Source organism: Hirundo rustica, chromosome Z, assembly GCF_015227805.2.
Source record: "Hirundo rustica isolate bHirRus1 chromosome Z, bHirRus1.pri.v3, whole genome shotgun sequence".
Lineage (NCBI taxonomy): Eukaryota > Metazoa > Chordata > Aves > Passeriformes > Hirundinidae > Hirundo > Hirundo rustica.
Window position 1 is genome coordinate 681871 of NC_053488.1, and position 16955 is coordinate 698825.

General features: G+C 49.7%; 1 protein-coding gene across 3 annotated transcripts in view; it reads left to right on the plus strand.

The window, feature by feature from the left end:
* The window catches only part of MYO5B (myosin VB), a 153149-nt gene that overhangs the window by 40280 nt on the left and 95914 nt on the right, over positions 1-16955 (plus strand). For all 3 annotated transcript variants that reach the window (XM_040090695.2, XM_040090694.2, XM_040090696.2), the window contains exons 5-7: positions 11808-11964; positions 13879-14022; positions 15410-15491. In XM_040090695.2, the coding sequence (XP_039946629.1) occupies positions 11808-11964; positions 13879-14022; positions 15410-15491 (383 nt within the window). The remainder of the gene's footprint in view (positions 1-11807; positions 11965-13878; positions 14023-15409; positions 15492-16955) is intronic.

Below are 16955 nucleotides of genomic sequence, written 5' to 3' on the forward strand. Positions count from 1 at the left end.
GGAACAGTCTGAAAGCTGTGCCATGCTCACATGGAGAGCCAGCGCAGCCGCTGATGCCCTGGGTGATTCTTGCTTTTCTCGCAGAGGAACAAAAGATCCCTTGTGTGCCCACTTCCTGGCACTGATTTCCATGTGTCATCGCTCTGGGCAGGAGCCTGGAGTCTGGCAAAAATTCCCTCTTGAAAATCTGCATTTCTGCTGCAGTCAGCCTGGTCTGAGCAGCACGTGTGGCTGGCACTGCCGAGGCCACACGTCCAGCGCTGGGGACAGCTCTGGGCCCCTCAGGACAGCAAGGACACCGAGGGGCTGGAGCGTGTCCAGGGCAGGGAAGGGAGCTGGGGAAGGGGCTGGAGCCCCAGGAGAGGCTGAGGGAGCTGGGGAAGGGGCTGGAGCCCCAGGAGAGGCTGAGGGAGCTGGGGAAGGGGCTGGAGCCCCAGGAGAGGCTGAGGGAGCTGGGGAAGGGGCTGGAGCCCCAGGAGAGGCTGAGGGAGCTGGGAAAGGGGCTGGAGCCCCAGGAGAGGCTGAGGGAGCTGGGGAAGGGGCTGGAGCCCCAGGAGAGGCTGAGGGAGCTGGAAAGGGGCTGGAGCCCCAGGAGAGGCTGAGGGAGCTGGGGAAGGGGCTGGAGCCCCAGGAGAGGCTGAGGGAGCTGGGGAAGGGGCTGAGCCTGGAGAAAAGGAGGCTCAGGGGGAACCTTGTGGCTCTGCACAACTCCCTGACAGGAGGGGACAGCCGGGGGGGTCGGGCTGTGCTCCCAGGAGGAGAGGGAACGGCCCCAGGCTTTGCCAGGAGAGGCTCAGCTTGGACATCAGGAGGAATTTCCTCATGGAGAGAGTGGTCAGGCATTGGCAGGGGGTGCCTAGGGAGGTTTGGATTCCCCATCCCTGGAGGTGTCCAAGGAAGGACTGGATGTGGCACTGAGTGCTCTGGGCTGGGGACAAGGTGGGCATTGGGCACAGCTGGGACTCCATGGTCTTGGGAGGGCTTTTCCATGATTCATGCTCTGACCCCTGTCCCTCTGTATGAATATGACCCTATTGGTGTTGTGTACAGCTCCATGGAGCAAGTTTGGATGGTGACAGTGCAACTCCAGCTTCCCCCTCCCAGCCTTTGGGAACTTCAGGTGGATTTTTAGTTAGATACTCCCTGTTTTGTTTGCAGCTCCATTATAATTCATCCCAGCTCGACTTACCAGTGTGGTCACCATGTTTTCATGTGATGCTGGGCTGAGTCTATCAGGAAAATCACTACAATGGATATATTTGTGTGACTCTTCTGTCTTTGGCCCTTTGTCGCGTCCTTTTGTACCATTTGGGCTTCTTATGGGCTAGGAGTTGCTAGTCCAAGTAAGGTTTCTTAATCCTTTTGGGTTGAGGTGATGTTGACCAAAAAACTAGGTGAGGGTTTTTTTCTTGGTGGTTACTGTTTTGGTTTTGTTGCTGTTGTTTTGTGGTGGTTTTCTTTTGGTGGGGTTTTATTTACTTATTTGTTTGTCTATGTATTTATTTGAATAACCCCCTCATGCATTACATTTAATAACATACAGAATTGGGAAGCACTAGTTGAGAGAGGCACGTGCCAAAACAGGCAGCCGGTAGCAGAGGTGATCTTTACTCGAATCATAAATCAGATGCTGAAGGTATTGTTGAGCCCTTCTGTGTTTTTTTCCGTGTGGCACCTCTGGGTTCTGCTGTGGTAGGAATATAGGAATATGTGGTAGGAATATAGGAGTATTATCTCCTTATGTGGAGATGTGGCAGCAGCCCAGCTTAGGCACTGAACACAGAGGAAGTCCAGTGTTCACCTCTTACCGTGTCAGAGATCTCGGGTAATAAAGGCTTGTGAAAGCCTCCTGACAAGCGCATGGACTGGGTCAAGTGCCGTGGGCTTTATTCCCTAGTGCGTCCATCTGGCTGATGCTTTCACAGATGCATCCCTGCAAAGCTGTTCCATGTGGCCAGGCAAAATTATCTTGGGTCTGTTTCATGTGAAACTGCTGAATCCGAATTGCAGAACATTGTGGTTTTCTGCCAGGAGCGTGGAAGGGCGCTGCAGACCTTAACTGACCCTTGCAATGTCGGTGGGAAGGCAATTGTCCTGGTGACCTGTTGGTTAGACTGAGGGTTCCTCCTTCCCAGCATGAGGATCTGCTCTCGGTGTTGTTGATAGCTCTTGCAGAAGAAGTAAAATAAAAAATGCCGGAGTGATTTGATGGATGAGTTGAACCTCTGCGTATCTTGTCTGAACTGCAGCTCGGTGGGTACCAGATAACCCCCGGTGTCTGCAGTTCCAGCCAGGGCTCAGCATCCTGTTGTGCAATTCCTGAATTGCAAATTGTATGGAAATAGGGTGTCTCCTTCCTTCAGCCCCACTGCCCACACGCTGCTTCTGTCACCAAGTGCTCAAACACTGGGGCTGCAGGCAGGTGACTCTATTTAGCAGTGGCTTTCCGTTTTTATTGGAAGTTAGTACACCCAGGCTTTGCACTGCACTGTCAAAAATCACTGCTCCCTGCAGCCACAGGGGAAATGTCCATGTCCTGCAGAGAGGCAGGTGCCACTGGGGCTGCCTGAGGTGACCGCTGCTCTCTTTTCTGCTGTGGGGGGCAATGCTGGAGCTGGAAAAGAGCAGAAATTGCAGCAACAACCCTGCACACAGGCAAATAGACTCCAGAGAATGGTATGGGCACGGTGGGGGATGTCGTTTCACAGCATAAAGATTCCAAGCTTTTACAGGAGGATTTAAAGATGTACAAAGAGAGAGAGTGTATAGGAGTTAAAAGAGAGATTAGCCCCCGACAGAGATGCAAGGGGAATCAGACTGGCACAGTAAATAAGGCTGAATCCTTTGTCGTATTAAAGGCAGGGAAGGGTTTAGTCTCCAGGAGAATGAATCTGGGTGGGGGCTTGCAGGGAGCTGTGGGGCTGAGCTGCAGCTCACTAGGGCTGTGCAGCAGGGATCATCCCAAAAATAAAGCTCCCGTCTAAAAAGGGGACCAGAAGAAAAATAACTCTAGAGCCTTGAATTTAGGAAGTTGCAAGATTGAGGGGGTTCTCTTCTGCTTAGAGTTAAAAGTGAGATAGGGATGAGGGGAGGAGGTTTTCAAGAACTGGTGTGAGACCTCAGGGATTGCTTTATCCTGAGGTGATATATAGAAAAAAACCCAGATTTTTGTGTTTTGGGAGACACTCCAGGAAGTGTTTCCCAAGAACTGGAGGAGAGACCCTCTGGTCTTAGTTGCTGTGGAAGAGGACAGAGATACTCTGGGGATAAGTGCCCAACTAATTAACTTGTTTTAAATGTGAATTTTTGGTTTGTTTTTTTTTTCTTTTTTGGTAATTTAGGATAAGGTCTGTGCTATTTGCTAGATTTAATAATAAATGAGACATCCCTTATAGAAAAATCATAAATACTCATAAATGGGACAGAACTGGCATGGGAAAGCTTAAGGTAGAGAAAGGCCTTACTGAGAACAATGTGTGTGAATTATCGCTGACCAGGAAGGAGGGATAATAGCCTACATCAGACATGTGACTCCTGCTGTGATACAGGAGAACTGTTGGAGCTCTGCGGGGAGACAGCTGTAGCACCGAGTATCATTAAACATTCAAAACAGCATTTATCAGCAGTACAATTACATCAGAGCCCAAAAACTTGCGGTTGGCCTTGCCCAACCACATCCTCCCACTTCTGGGGGTTTTGGGATGGGGAACCCAGAGCGTGGTTTCTGAAAATCCCTTCCCGGGGTTTTCCTGATCTTCATCGACGGAAGTTAGTCATGGTAACATGGGAGTTTTCCAAGCAGCAGTAGCTTAGGACAGTGGTCAGTCAGGAGGACCTTGTTTCTGGGACTGGCATGGGGTGGAAGAACTGCTGACTTGTCCTCCTGGTGCTCCATAGCACAGCATCCCACCGTTCCTCCCTGTATGTGGTGCTTTTTGGGAGGACGCAGTCCCAAGCCTCCTCCCCCTGCAGTGCAGCTTGCAGGTGGCCTGGGCTGGAGCCAGGGATGCTCTGTGGTGTGATCCCGGCACAGAAAAGAACATCAGGGTGCCAGAGAGCTAAGGAAGCCAGCCGGGTGCGTGTTTTGCTCTCGTTGGGAACAACACACAAAAGAATTGCTGACCTCGTTTCCCTGAGGCCGAGGAGCTTGTGTTCCTCCCCGACGGGGTGTGCAAAGCAACAGTGCTGCGAGAAGGTCATCCAGACTGGAGACAGCTCAGTGTTTTACAAAAACGTGGAGCTCTGAGGGTTTTCTGTGCTGTTGGAGGGGCATTTCCAGCCAGCTGCTCGAAGCCTTTTGGGGAGAAGGGGCATTAATGGGCCACGCCTGTGGAATCCCAGCACTCCCATGGAGGGAGTGCCTGGAGGGCTGGAGAACCCTGTGGAAGGGCTCTGACCTCTGCAGAGACTCCGAGATCTGCTCCGTGGGGTTAGGAGCGGTGGATGGGTGTGTGTTAAATGGTGTGGGACAGGGGGAGCAGCCCTGCAAGGTCAGTGCTGTGCCTTGCCTGGTGTCCAGGCTGCCTGCTCATCTGTGGAATCCCTCCAACCTATTGGGGGAATCCCCAGGGTCCTTCCCTGGAAAGATGTACCATAGAGCTTTCCACCCACACTGAAAGAAAAGACTTCCCCCGGGGTTCCTTGCAGCACTGTGTAATCTACCCCAGTCTCGTTCTCTCCCGGTGCCCCTGGTTCTCTTGGTTTCTCCTTTCCCTGCTTCCCCACTGGTTGTGGTATCCCTGGTGGCCAGCCCTGTGTCCCCTATAGGTCACTGACCTTATCCCTGCCCTTTGTAGCACTCCTGTGCCCTCAGACCATTGGTCCCTGACCCCTGTTTGGGTCTGTGCACAGCACATGGTCAGGTTTTTTGTCCCTGATCCCTTTGGTGTGCTGGAATAAACCTTCGCTGGACCTGATCATACAAAAGGCCCTTCTTGCCTCCCTTTGCTGAGCTTTGGCGTGTGTAATGTGTGGACATGACTGCTTTGCCTGAGTCCTCCCCAGGCGCCTTTTCCACAAGAGATGCTTGTTGGGAAATAGGTAGCAGCTTCACTATCTCAAGTCACACTGCTACACTCATCCTTGCCCATTCTGAGCCAAACTGCTGCTTTTGGCCTTTTTGCCAGCAACTGAGACATTGAAGGGCACGTGTTCTCTCTGGCTCCTTGCTGAAACCCAGGGGTGTGTGAGCAAATGGGCTCCAGAGCTGGGCTGGGTGGATCCTGGGGAAAGCATCGCCCCCAGTGCATCCAAGAGTCCTAGAGTATGCTGAGCTGGAAGGGACTCATCAGGATAATCAGGTTCAACTCAAGTCCACCTCTTTGGAATCCAGCTCTTTCTTTGTGACCAGGATGTATTTTGAAACTCTGATGTGGGTGCAGATTGTTGGTGAAAACGGTATTATTTTCACCCCCGGTATGTGCCGCTGTATCAAAAGTTATCCCTATAAAAAAGAAATTATCTATGTTAAATATAGTTTTCTGTGTAAAAAAAGAAAGACCAAGAAAAGGTTGTATAAGGTAATCCATGCCATTTATGAAAGGTACGGTGTAAAAAGTGACCCAAATGAATTTGTAGCTCGTGAAAATCTACCTTTATTGTGCTGCTGGCTTCAGCAGCTGCAGCATAAAACGTGCATTTCCAGGTGGTATTTGAAAATGCAGACAGGAAACAAGTCCTTAAACATTCTTGTTCAACTGGATGAAAAAATATCTTCTTGGGTTTCTCTGAGGGAAAAGTGTAACTGCCCCTAAGTTGTGGTTTTCTGTTTGCCTTGAGTGACCAATGCCAGGGATTCTAAAAGCCCAAATTAGAGCTAACAAATAAAAGAAGCTGCTGCCACTATCAACAGTGATACTGCTCCAAATTCCAGTTATCCCACAGAAATGGGAACAGCCCCTGGCTTCAGAGACCGTTTCAGAGATGGCTTTTTTCCTGTGTTACAGCACTACAACACCCTGGTTTCCACCCCCAGAGTGCAACTTCTGTTTGTTCATTTGAAAGCAGAGTTGTACCGTCTCAAATTTTCATCACTGTCCCTAGCACTTGAGGGCTCCGATCCAGCGGTAATTAAATTATTGCATTTTTTTGTACTTCTAACAACACAGTGCAGTAGCAACGTTCATTCTTAGCTTTTGCAGCACTGTCAGTGGGGAAATGCATTGGGGCTTTTGTGGGTGTTCTCATTGTGGTCAGGCTCTATTCAAGCTGAAGTACTTAAAGGATTTTTAATCTTCAGATTGCTTTATGAACACTAATCCTCCAAGCAACCTGAAAGAAGTAGGTTAAATATGATTTCCATGGTGGAGAGACTTACTGGCTTGTTCAACGACACAGAGAATTAGTGTCAGATCTGGGATTAAAGCTGGAGTGACCCCTGACAATTATTCACAGGGTCTGGCTCTGCCTTCGTTTATTTATTCCAGATCCTTTTCCCTCTTCCCTTTAGCGCAACTGGTTTTGCTCCCACTGCAGAGACCTGGATGACGTTGTGCAGTTAAGCTGCTTGCGCCAGTGGTGATTTTCTGAAGGGATGACTATGAAAATAAATCCTAGATGTTCCAGGTCCCTTCTCATGGGTTGGATTATTGCTTTAGAGAAAGCTGACTTTGGAAGAATTCTGACTGGTGATATATGTCTGAAGAACATTTGGGGTATTTTTGTCCTCGATTACTGTTTTTGAGCAGTGTTGCTGAGGGTGTAAATATCTGCACTGAGGTGTCCCCTGCCTCTTCTGTCTCAGGCAGAAGGGCGTTGAGAACCATCCCTGAATTCAAACCCTTTTTTATTGCAGTGACTCCACTGTCCGTTTTTCTGAAGTGAGGATTTTCCGGGGATGTTCTGTCCTGGCTTAATTAGATGAAGCGATGGGAGCTGCCCGTGGAAACACTGAGCAGCGCCACGCCTCTGATTGCTGTGATGCGGTGGAGAGCTGTTTCCAGCTGGGCAGCTTGGGGTGTGGATGCTTCTCCACACCTTTCCCAGGCTGTTCGGAGGCTCCTCTGAGGGCAGCAGTGTTCTCTGCCTTGCTGGAGGTAAAGGACTTCACTGCTTAAACAGGCAGTGAAATATGTTCCCTTGATGTAAAGGCTGGTAATTAGCAGCCGGTGCTAATCAACAAAGGAATCTGAAGTGCCATTTTCTCTTCACAGCCAACTGACCTCTGTTTGCCTTGGGCAGCACCTTTAGATGCTGCCTTTAAAAAATGGTTATCTACCAGACTTTTAGAGTAGGTATAAAGAAGGGATTTTTACAGGTTGCCCAGAGCAGCTGTGGCTGCCTCTTCCTTGGAAATGGCTGAGTTGGATGGGGCTTGGAGCAACCTGGGTTAGTAGTGGAAGGTGTCCCTGTTCATGGCCTTTACTGGATGGCCTTTGGAGGTCCTTCCCAACCCTAGCATTTCTATGATTCCTGATACTTTTCATGTGTTGTAAAAGCACCAGTGACTCCCCTCTTAGTTCTGCTGGGCTGGAGGCCTCACCTGTCTTCTCATTGTGTGTGGTCTTGAGGGGCATTACTCTTAACATGGCAAATACCTGCAAAAAGGTGTGTTACCCACCTCCAGGGCACCTCTGGAGCTGCTCTTGCCTCTTGCACTGAGGAAACCGTTCTGGATTTTGTTTTGGTTGGACTTCTGCTCCTTGGTGATTTTGTTTGCCTCTCTGATGGGTAGTGGCTGTAGCCCAGATCATGGTGTGGGTTTTCCAGCCTGGGCATCATGTGAGCTCTGTGCCACGGGGAGAGGAGCCCTGATGCACTTTGTGGCAGCAGAAAAAGCTGTAGTGGCAGCCCTGAGGTGCACAGGAGCCCCCCCAGCCCCAGGAGGAGCTGGGGCAGCACTGCCATGGTGCAGCCAAGGCAGTACTCACCCATAAACGTGTCATTTTATCCAGCTTCTTCTCAAGAATAATTTTCTCCTGTGCTGGCACTGCCAAAATTGAATGTATTTTAAGCAGCCGTGTTGCACACTGCGCCTGCATGGTGCCCAAACATGTCAGCATCTTTTATTCCACACTGAACACAAACACCTCCTGCCTGGCTTTAACCATTTCTGCTGCCTGAGCATCTTGTTTGCCGCCAGCTGCTCCGTGGGGTTCATTGATCTTCCCCTGCTGGCACCTGCAGTTGGTTAACTTGTACACTGAAGAAGGGAGGGGCTCTGCAGCCTTTATTCCTGAAGGCTTTTATTCCTGAAGTTGGAAAATAAATGTCTGAACATACCTTTTCCACAAAAAAAAAACCAAACAAAAAACCCAGAAGAGACGCATTACTGCGAATGCAGGAGGTTGAGTGGCCTGCTAAGAGCAGCTTTCTTTTCATTCTATGTTAGTGATACAACCCATAAGTTTTGTGTGCCACAGAGAGCTCACCTGGCGCATTTTGTACTGCAGCTCGTCAGCCATTAGGGCAAATTCTTGAGAAACTCTGGAAAAATGGGACCTGGCAGAGTGGCCTCAGTAGCAGTAAATTGTATTGGCTGTAGTTTTGTCACTAGGCTCAGTGTCTTTTGGCAGACGTCTGTTTAAAAAGAGACAAGACAGAGGGAGGCATAAAGCACTCAGAATGCCACTTGCAGGCATTTTTGTGATGGGATCCAAAGCCCCAGGGGCTCTGTGGGTCTGGGTTGCTCCTTGGCTGGGCTCTCAGGCTGTTTGGTCTCTGCCTTCCCCAGCCTGGGCTACCCCAATAGCTGGTAATAGAGAAGTTATGAAAGAGGCCAAAATTGGTAACAAGGACTCGTAATTGTGAACACTAAATTTAAAAAAAAAAAAAAAAAAATTGGTTATCAAATCCTGCCTTGCAGCAGTGCTGTCTGGATGCCAAGTAATGCATCTTTTGAGATTTTGGCCTCAGTTAGCTGAAGACTCACTCCCAGACTAGTGGAGCTTTTATCTTATGGCTTTAAGAGAAAAGTGTCAGGGAAATGTTACCTGGATTGTGCCACATGGGCCATCCTTGTCATGCAGAGCAGGGTGGGAAACAGTAGTTCTGAGGAAACTTTTAGGCAAGTGTAGCTCTAAGCCCTGCTAGCTTTGCATTTGCAAAGCTCCTTTTGCAGGGATTTTGGTTGTCACCTCTCCCTTCTGCTTCTCCCTCACCTCTGACCAAGGACAGCCTGTTCATCCACCCTTGCAGCCCATGCCAAAGCCTCTGTCTGCCCCTTCCTTTCTTGGCAGCTGACAGGAATTCTGTCTGTTGGACGCTGCTGATGGCCAGTGTGGGGTTTCACCAGTGGAGCTCAGCAGGAGGTTGTCCATGAGTCACTGAACCACGGATCCATTAAGGCTGGAAAAGGCCTCTGAGATCAAGTCCAGCTGTCAGCCAGCACCACCGTAACCATGTCCTCCAGCGCCAACATCCACACTTTGCTGGAACACTTCTAGGCGCAGGGCCTCCATCACCTCCCAGCAGCCTGTGCTGGGGCTTGACAGCCCCATCCATGAAGAAATTTTTCCAGATACCCAATCTAAGCCTTCCCTGGCACAGCTTGAGGCTATTTCCTCTCCTTCCACCCTGTTCCCTGGAAGGAGAGGCAGAAAACCCACCTGACTGAAGATTATCAATGCCGGGGGGAAGCTTCAGTCTGAGTTCAGTCAGAGGTAAATCATGACAGCCATCAGCTGTCCCAGGAACTGTTCCTTTGGGTTCGTCTAGCTTCCTTCTGGGGCTGGTGCTGAGTTTCCTTTCCCCTCTGTGGCGCTGGCACTGTTTTTCCTCTGCTGGCTGTCCACGCCTGGCGGCTCGTGCTGCCAGGAGAGGTTTGGTGCACACCGGTGGAAGTCCGAAGGTGTGAGACCGGCACGTTGGCAGCCCCGTGCCTGGATCCTGCCAGCTGGCTGTGGGAGAGGCTTGGTGGCTTTGCCAAGGCCTGCTGAGGGCACGGCGCTGTGACTTAGCAATACCAGGCTGTCCCCACCCGGGATGAGTCACCGGGAACACGGGCCCTGGGATGTTGGCTGCCCGGCTGAGGGCATGCTCCATTCACAGCCCATGTTTCTGCATTGCTGCCTGATTGCTGGGGTGGCTGGAGGCTCCTCTTGCCTTCCTGTTGGTTGGTACCCAGAAGAACTAGCTGGCCAAGGGATTAAGAAGCACTTTGTGAGTTGGTGTCTGAAAAATAGAGGGAGCTGGAGATTCTCTTGTGAGTCTGCTGCTGCTGAAAGAGTCTCAAAGTCATGGTTTTATACCAGAATGTTACACGTGACTTGGCTGAGGTTTTTTTCTCGAACCAATTACCTTGAGCCTAGAAGGAATTTAGATGTTTGTGCCTGACAGTGGAGGGAGGTAATGGCGTGGTGTGTCTTTGTTGGAAGTGCAAAAGTGGTGTGTATGGCCATTGTTTAGCCTCTGTCCTCATCTGGTATAAACTTGAACTGAGTATCTTAAATTGAAATGTGTTTTGATGGTGTTTCCTGATGTCAAGAGAACCACAAGGTATAAATTTATTGTTGTACTTGTGTATGGGATTTTCTGTGCCTGCTTTCAGCTGTGATTCATGAAAGCCAGGGCAGAGTCTGGGGGAGCTTAAGTTGATCTTACTTAAAAACACACTCAATTATGTCCCTACAGCTTACCCAAGAGCTCGGGTATTTTGTCAGCTTATAGCAAATCCTGCAGTGAAAACTCTGCCCTTCCCAGAGTCTGCAGCCAAATTGCAGAGGTGCTGGGTTTGCTGTGTGCTGATGATGCCCTGGGGAGCGGATCCCACTGCAGCAGAAGCTGTTGGCCCTGGGGCCAGCAAATCTTTTCCTGGAGGGATGTAGTTCAGAAAATGAGCTCCTCTTACTGCCTTGGCCCTTTCTTTGCCTGGCAGCTCAAGCATGTTAAACAGATTAATTACTGGGATGTGTCTGGTGGGTACCATGCTGGGAAGGACTGGCTATTTCATGGTGACTTGTGCAACGGGTTTTGTGTGCGTGATTCATTTTGCAAGTGGAAAAAGGCATTTGGAAGGGTCTGTGCTCTCTGCCAGGCTCGAGAGATGCATGAGGTGGTGCACCCTCAGCTCCTCCATGCAAAGTCCTGTGCCCTGAAGGTGTCTGGTGAAGCACCTCTGCATTTCAGGTCAGTGACTTCACAATGTCACAGGATTTAGGGATGAGTCGCTGGTGTGAGTCTGATGTCAGACATGCTCTGTGTTGTTGTCATCAAAGTTTTAACCAGATGCTGGAAGTCGTGTGAAAATACTGATACTCATTTAACTGAGTAGAGAATCAAGTGATTTCTTCTGTATCCCAATTTTAGGATGCTTGATTTTACAACTACAGTATTTTTATGTGTTTTATTTTTAACATGTTTTGAGTGTGGAGAGATCTTTGTGGGTTACTGTGTTTTAAAAGCAGGTTTCACAAGCTGGCTGTGTTTTAATGAGCAAAATCTCAAATGCTTGAGTGAAGGAGCTGGCGGGGATAATTAAATATCCAGTGTGAGGAGAGGATACTCAGCCAACGCCTGTTAACAGTTCTCCAGACAAACGTCCAGCAGCAGAGGCTGGGTGTTGTGGTGTGCGAGAAATGAGCTTCCCACAGTCTCAGGATGAAGGAGGCTGCAGTGCTTCATGCAAGGGCTCTGTTCCTGCTGTCTCTGCAGGCCTCTGGAGATGTTCAGTGTCCTTTACGTTTTCTCTGGGAAGTGCCACAGCTGTGTATTATTCACTGTCACTTTCACAGTCCAGAAGAAATCCGGTGTCTGTAACGTAGGTGGCGACAGGGTGAGGGACCAGCGAAGTGGGTGCGAGCAGCTGACAAGGAAACAGACTAGCTTAGAGAATGTTAGCTTTGATTAACTTCGCTGCTCTGGCTCCACAGGGATGAGAAGAACCAGTCCATCATCGTGAGTGGGGAGTCGGGAGCAGGCAAGACGGTCTCGGCCAAATACGCCATGCGCTTCTTTGCCACTGTTGGGGGCTCCACCAGCGAGACCAACATTGAAGCCAAAGTCCTGGCCTCCAGCCCCATCATGGAGGTAAAAGCTGCTCCCTTTCCTTCGTCCTGCTTGCACTGATCACTCTAAGTCACCAGTGCAGTGAGAACACCTGGGGACTTGCGGGACAGGTCTGATTTACAGCATAACAGCGTCCTGGAGCGGGGCTGAAATGCAGAAATGCACCAACAGCCTCCATTTAGACCACCCCAGTTGCACCTGCATTTGATGGTCTTAAAGCTGAGCCTGAGTATCCCCAGCACACCTCCAGGAGCTGGGCTTTGATGGGGCCTCAGAGTGGAGAACCCAACTGTTAGCGTTTTATCATCTTCTTCCTCCTTTGTCACTGCATGGTGCCCCATAATCTCCGTCTTTTGTTGTACAAACACAGAGTAGAAAAGAAAGGGATTAATCTATTTGAGATATTTAAATTCAGTTTTATTTTTGCTGGTTTTCTGTTGCTATCAGTCTCGTATCGGTATCTTCCCCCAGGCAATAGCAACAGGACAAAAGGACACAGATTTTAGCTGTGCCAGGGGAGGCTTAGGCTGGACATTAGAAGGAATTTCTTCATGGAAGGCGTGGTCAGGCCTTGGAAGGGGCTGTCCAGGGAGGTGCTGGAGTCCCAGTCGCTGGAGGTGTCCAAGGATGTGGCACTCAGTGCACTGACACAGTGGGCTTTGGGCCCACAGGTTGAACTGGGTGGTCTGGGATGGATTTTCCAACCTAATTGATCTGTGACAGGGGAATAATGAGTCTCATTATAGGGAAATCCCTGCTCTGAAGGAAAAGAATTCTTATAAATACAAAAGACAGGGAAAAAGCAGCTTTGTTTCCTTTCACTGAAGCCAGATGCTGAAAATAAATATCCGAGTGCCTAAATCCCTTTTCCCAAACACATTTTGGAGTCATGAAGTGCCTTGAAGTTGGTTTGGGCTTTTCCAATGTCCATGGAGTGCTTCAGACTTCCTTTTCAAGGCTGCTTTAGCGGAGCACAGTGTTGTCCTGTGCTTAACCTGAGGCTTGGCTCAGCCTTTAGGGAAGCTTCCCATAACGGTGCCTCGTGCCAAATTGTCTGACACACAGAGAGTGGTGGCTGATCCAGGGCGAGACGCAGCCTGGCAGGCAGCACGGGCAGCCTGACACCCTGCTGCCCAGTGGGGGTGAGCTCCATGTCCAAACCAGTGGTGGTGCAGGTGAGCAGGAAGAAAAGCCAGCAGCTGTGTGGCTGATGGGGGAAACTGACTGGTTTCCCGCAGGTTTGCTCCTGGTAAACCTGCTAGTTTACTCCTTTGCTCGCCTCTCTCCCCTGCCTCTGTGGAATGTAGCTGTGATACCAGGGGGCACTTTAAACCATCCGAGAAAAAAAAAAAAAAAAATTGACAGTGCGCGCTATTCTTCTACATGACCCCGGAATTTTATTGCTCTAATTTTCCTGCCTGTGCTCGGTTCTGGCTGTAATTTCTAAGAGCTGAGGCCAGGCAACTTGCCTGTGTTTATTGGAAATTGATGAGAACGTTGCCTATGCAGAAAAAAAAAAAAAAAATAAATAAAAGAAAACTGCCTGGTTTGCAGAAAAACCCTGAGTTAAGTGGGCTTGTGTGGGAAGGAGACCCATGCAGGGAAGCTGCTGGTGTTGGCTCTGAGCAAAGGTGGGGGCATCCTATAGGGCAGAACATAAATTTTGATCTTTTTGGGATGTAGATGATTCAATTACTGTACAAATACTTGTTGCTGTTTGTATGCATTTTTCTCCCATAAAAACCCCAGACACACCACATTTTCAGTGAAGAGTCCTCCCCAAAGTCCTGTTCCTCTGTCTTCTGCATCTGGCAAGGGGTTTTCCTCAAACCCTCCTGTGACTGTTTACATAACCCTGATTGCAAATCCAAGTGTTTTAAAAAAATCCAAAAATGCAATTAAAATTTAACGTTTATTCTTGTTTGTTTCATGCAGGCCATCGGAAATGCTAAAACAACAAGGAATGACAACAGCAGCCGCTTTGGGAAATACATTCAGATTGGCTTTGATAAAAAATACCACATCATTGGTGCCAACATGAGGACGTATCTGCTGGAAAAATCTCGGGTTGTATTTCAGGTGAGAAGTTGTGAGGCTTTTTAATTGTTTTTTCTCTTGGGTGCTGTATTCCAGGAATTCAATAGTCTGCAATAGTCTGGGTCTTTTCTGTGGATTAAAAAAAAAAAAAAAAGTCTCTTTACAAGTAGAACCACAGAATCATTTAGGGTGGAAGTGACCTTTAAGGGCATGGAATCCATCTCTCCTCTCAGCACTGCCATACCCATGACAGAGCCATCATCATGGAATGGCTTGGGTTGGAAGGGATCTTTAAAACCACCTCGTTCCAACCCTTTTTTTCATGGGCAGGGACACCTCCCACTGTCCCAGGCTGCTCCAAGCCCTGTCCAGCCTGGCCTTGCACACTGCCAGGGATCCAGGGGCAGCCACAGCTGCTCTGGTCAACCCTGTGCCAGGGCCTCAACACCCTCACAGCCAGTAATTCCTTCCCAATATCTAAACCTGCTCTCAATCAATGGGAATCGTCCTTGTCCTTTCCCTCCATGCTCTTGTACAAAATCCCTCTCCATCTTCCTTGTGGTCATGTCCCCAAGTGCCACCTCCACAAAGCTTTTAAACCCCTCCAGCACGGTCCTGGGCAGCTGGGCCAGGGCTGGACAGCCCTTTCCATGAAGAAATTGTTCCTAATATCCAATATAAACCTCCCCTGGGACATCTTGAGGCCGTTTCCCCTTGTCCTGTCGCTTTCTTGGTGGACACAGCTTCCAGATGTGTCTTTTGGAGTCAGTCTTGGAGTTTTTTATCATTCCAGCCTTATGACCCTTGTCCTGGGATAAGGTGTACCTGTGAGACTTGTTAGCTGAAGAGCCAGGGAGAGCAGATTGCAGGCAGCAGTACTCAGTTTTGAAGATGAAGATGGGGCAGGAGAGGGACGTGGGAGGGTGATGTCTCTGCCACAGCACACCCCTTGGGTTTCCTGCTGCAGGCTTAGGGGAGGCTTTCTTGGTTTCTGCTTGGGATGTAGATCAGGAGCTGCTGCAAAAATTTTGTCCTTACACAAAGAAAAGAGTGCCCCAGCTACAAAAATCCTAAAAAACTGACAACTTTGAGAAGCCACGCAGAGCAAACCACCTTTTTTTATGTTGCTGTGGGTTTGCCACTCAGTGCTTGCTGCTTCATTTATCTTGGCTATCCCAGAGAGGGATAAGATGTGGAAGGTAACACAGAATTATTTACTTCTCTTTTGCCAGATGGGCGACATGTGTTGGTCAGGCTGGGCACCTCCTTTCTCCCAGGTGACAGGGAAAACATCCTTCTGTTGGTGTCCCTGATGGCGTCTCGGTGGTGGGAAGCAGGGGGTGGGACAGGGTGGCCCTGGGCTCAGGAGGCACCAGTGTGAGGGTGGGGACACTCTCTGTGCCTCTGGTAACTCGACCTTTCCCCACAGGCAGAGGATGAGCGCAACTACCACATCTTCTATCAGCTCTGTGCCTCCTCAAGCCTCCCAGAATTCAAAGACCTTGGACTCAGTAAGTGCTGGCACATGCCTGTGCGCTGCTGGCTGCAGCCTGGCTCCCAGGGCAGCAGGAGAACCTGCTGGAGTCAGAAATGCAGGTCATGGTGGGGCCCTGTGTGCCCGGGCAGTGGGAGCAGGGGAGGGAGAGGAGATTGAAGGGCTTCTGCTGCTGGGTGGAGCACAGCTGTGCTCAGCTCATCACCAGGGACGTGGCAATTCGGGTGAGCGTGGGCAGATTGCCCAGAGAAGCTGTGGCTGCCGCTGGATCCCTGGCAGTGTCTGGGGTTAGGTTGGATGGGGCTTGGAGCAACCTGGGACAGTGGAAGGTGTCCCCTTAAGGTCCCTTCCAGCCCAAACCATTTTGTGGCTGTGATTTTGCAAAAATCGGCAGCAGAGCTGCAGTGAAACTACATTGCTGTGGTATATGCCAGCTGATGCAGGGAGATCACGTGTTGATTTTGTACCAACCTTGCATAAGGAGTGTATTTTAAATCAAAGGTGAGTGTGGGCTGATCAGGCCAGGGTCTTGGCAGGAGTGGTTGTGTCCTTTGAATTCATTATGGGATTTTTTAATGGCTAACTCCTGGAATGGGTTGGGTTTTTTCCCCAGGATTTACAGCAAAACTTCTGTAGAGCACCTGATTCAGAGGGTTTGCACTCGCAGCAGGTGGTGCAGGGATGAATTTTAGTTATTCTTTTATCTTGAATATTTGCTGCTGCTTTGAGAGAAAAAACAGGTTTAAACCAGGCTTTTTACCTATTTTCAGTAGTGAGCAAGGCATGTTCTGGTCCCACCCCAGGGTCTTGCAGAAGTTGCCATCCACACTGCAGTGGAATGGCGGATGAAGAGAGGGGCTTTCAGTTTCTAGGTAATTCTGAACTTGTCTTAACGACCTTTTGGGTCACTGTAGGCCCATTGCCCACACAGAGCACATCACTTCAACCATTTTCAAGAGCTTCTTCCATGGTTAACGTGCTTCATTTTTAGAAACACGCCCTGGGTAACGATGATGTCTGCTGGCATCTTAAAATTCAGACACAAATTATTTCAGCTCCATCTGGGAGATGAGTTGACGTGTGAGAGCTCCAGCTGTGAAACCACTGCTCTCTTCTTGGGAACTTGTGGATCAGGGGAAATACCAGTCTTACTCATCACAGCCCTCCAAAAATCCTCCTCTGTCTTTGTGGTGAATGGTAGGAGTAGGGGCTGAGGGTCTTTGCTGTGCTGGTGCAGCACCCAGGACGTGTTTGTGCTGTTGTGACTGTGGCTCTCAGCTTCAGCACCTTGGGGTGAACGTGTGATGGCAACGGCTGGCAGTGCAGGAGGAGTGGGTGCCAGGGCCACTAAGGCTGCAAGGAAGCCTTCTTGGGTCATTTCTAACCAAAATTTGGTGCCAGTGCCTGTCAGTCTCCCGCTGCTCTCTGTGGCACTTTGCATCTGCGGTGTCACAGCGTGCGCAGATGCCCATCGGGTGCT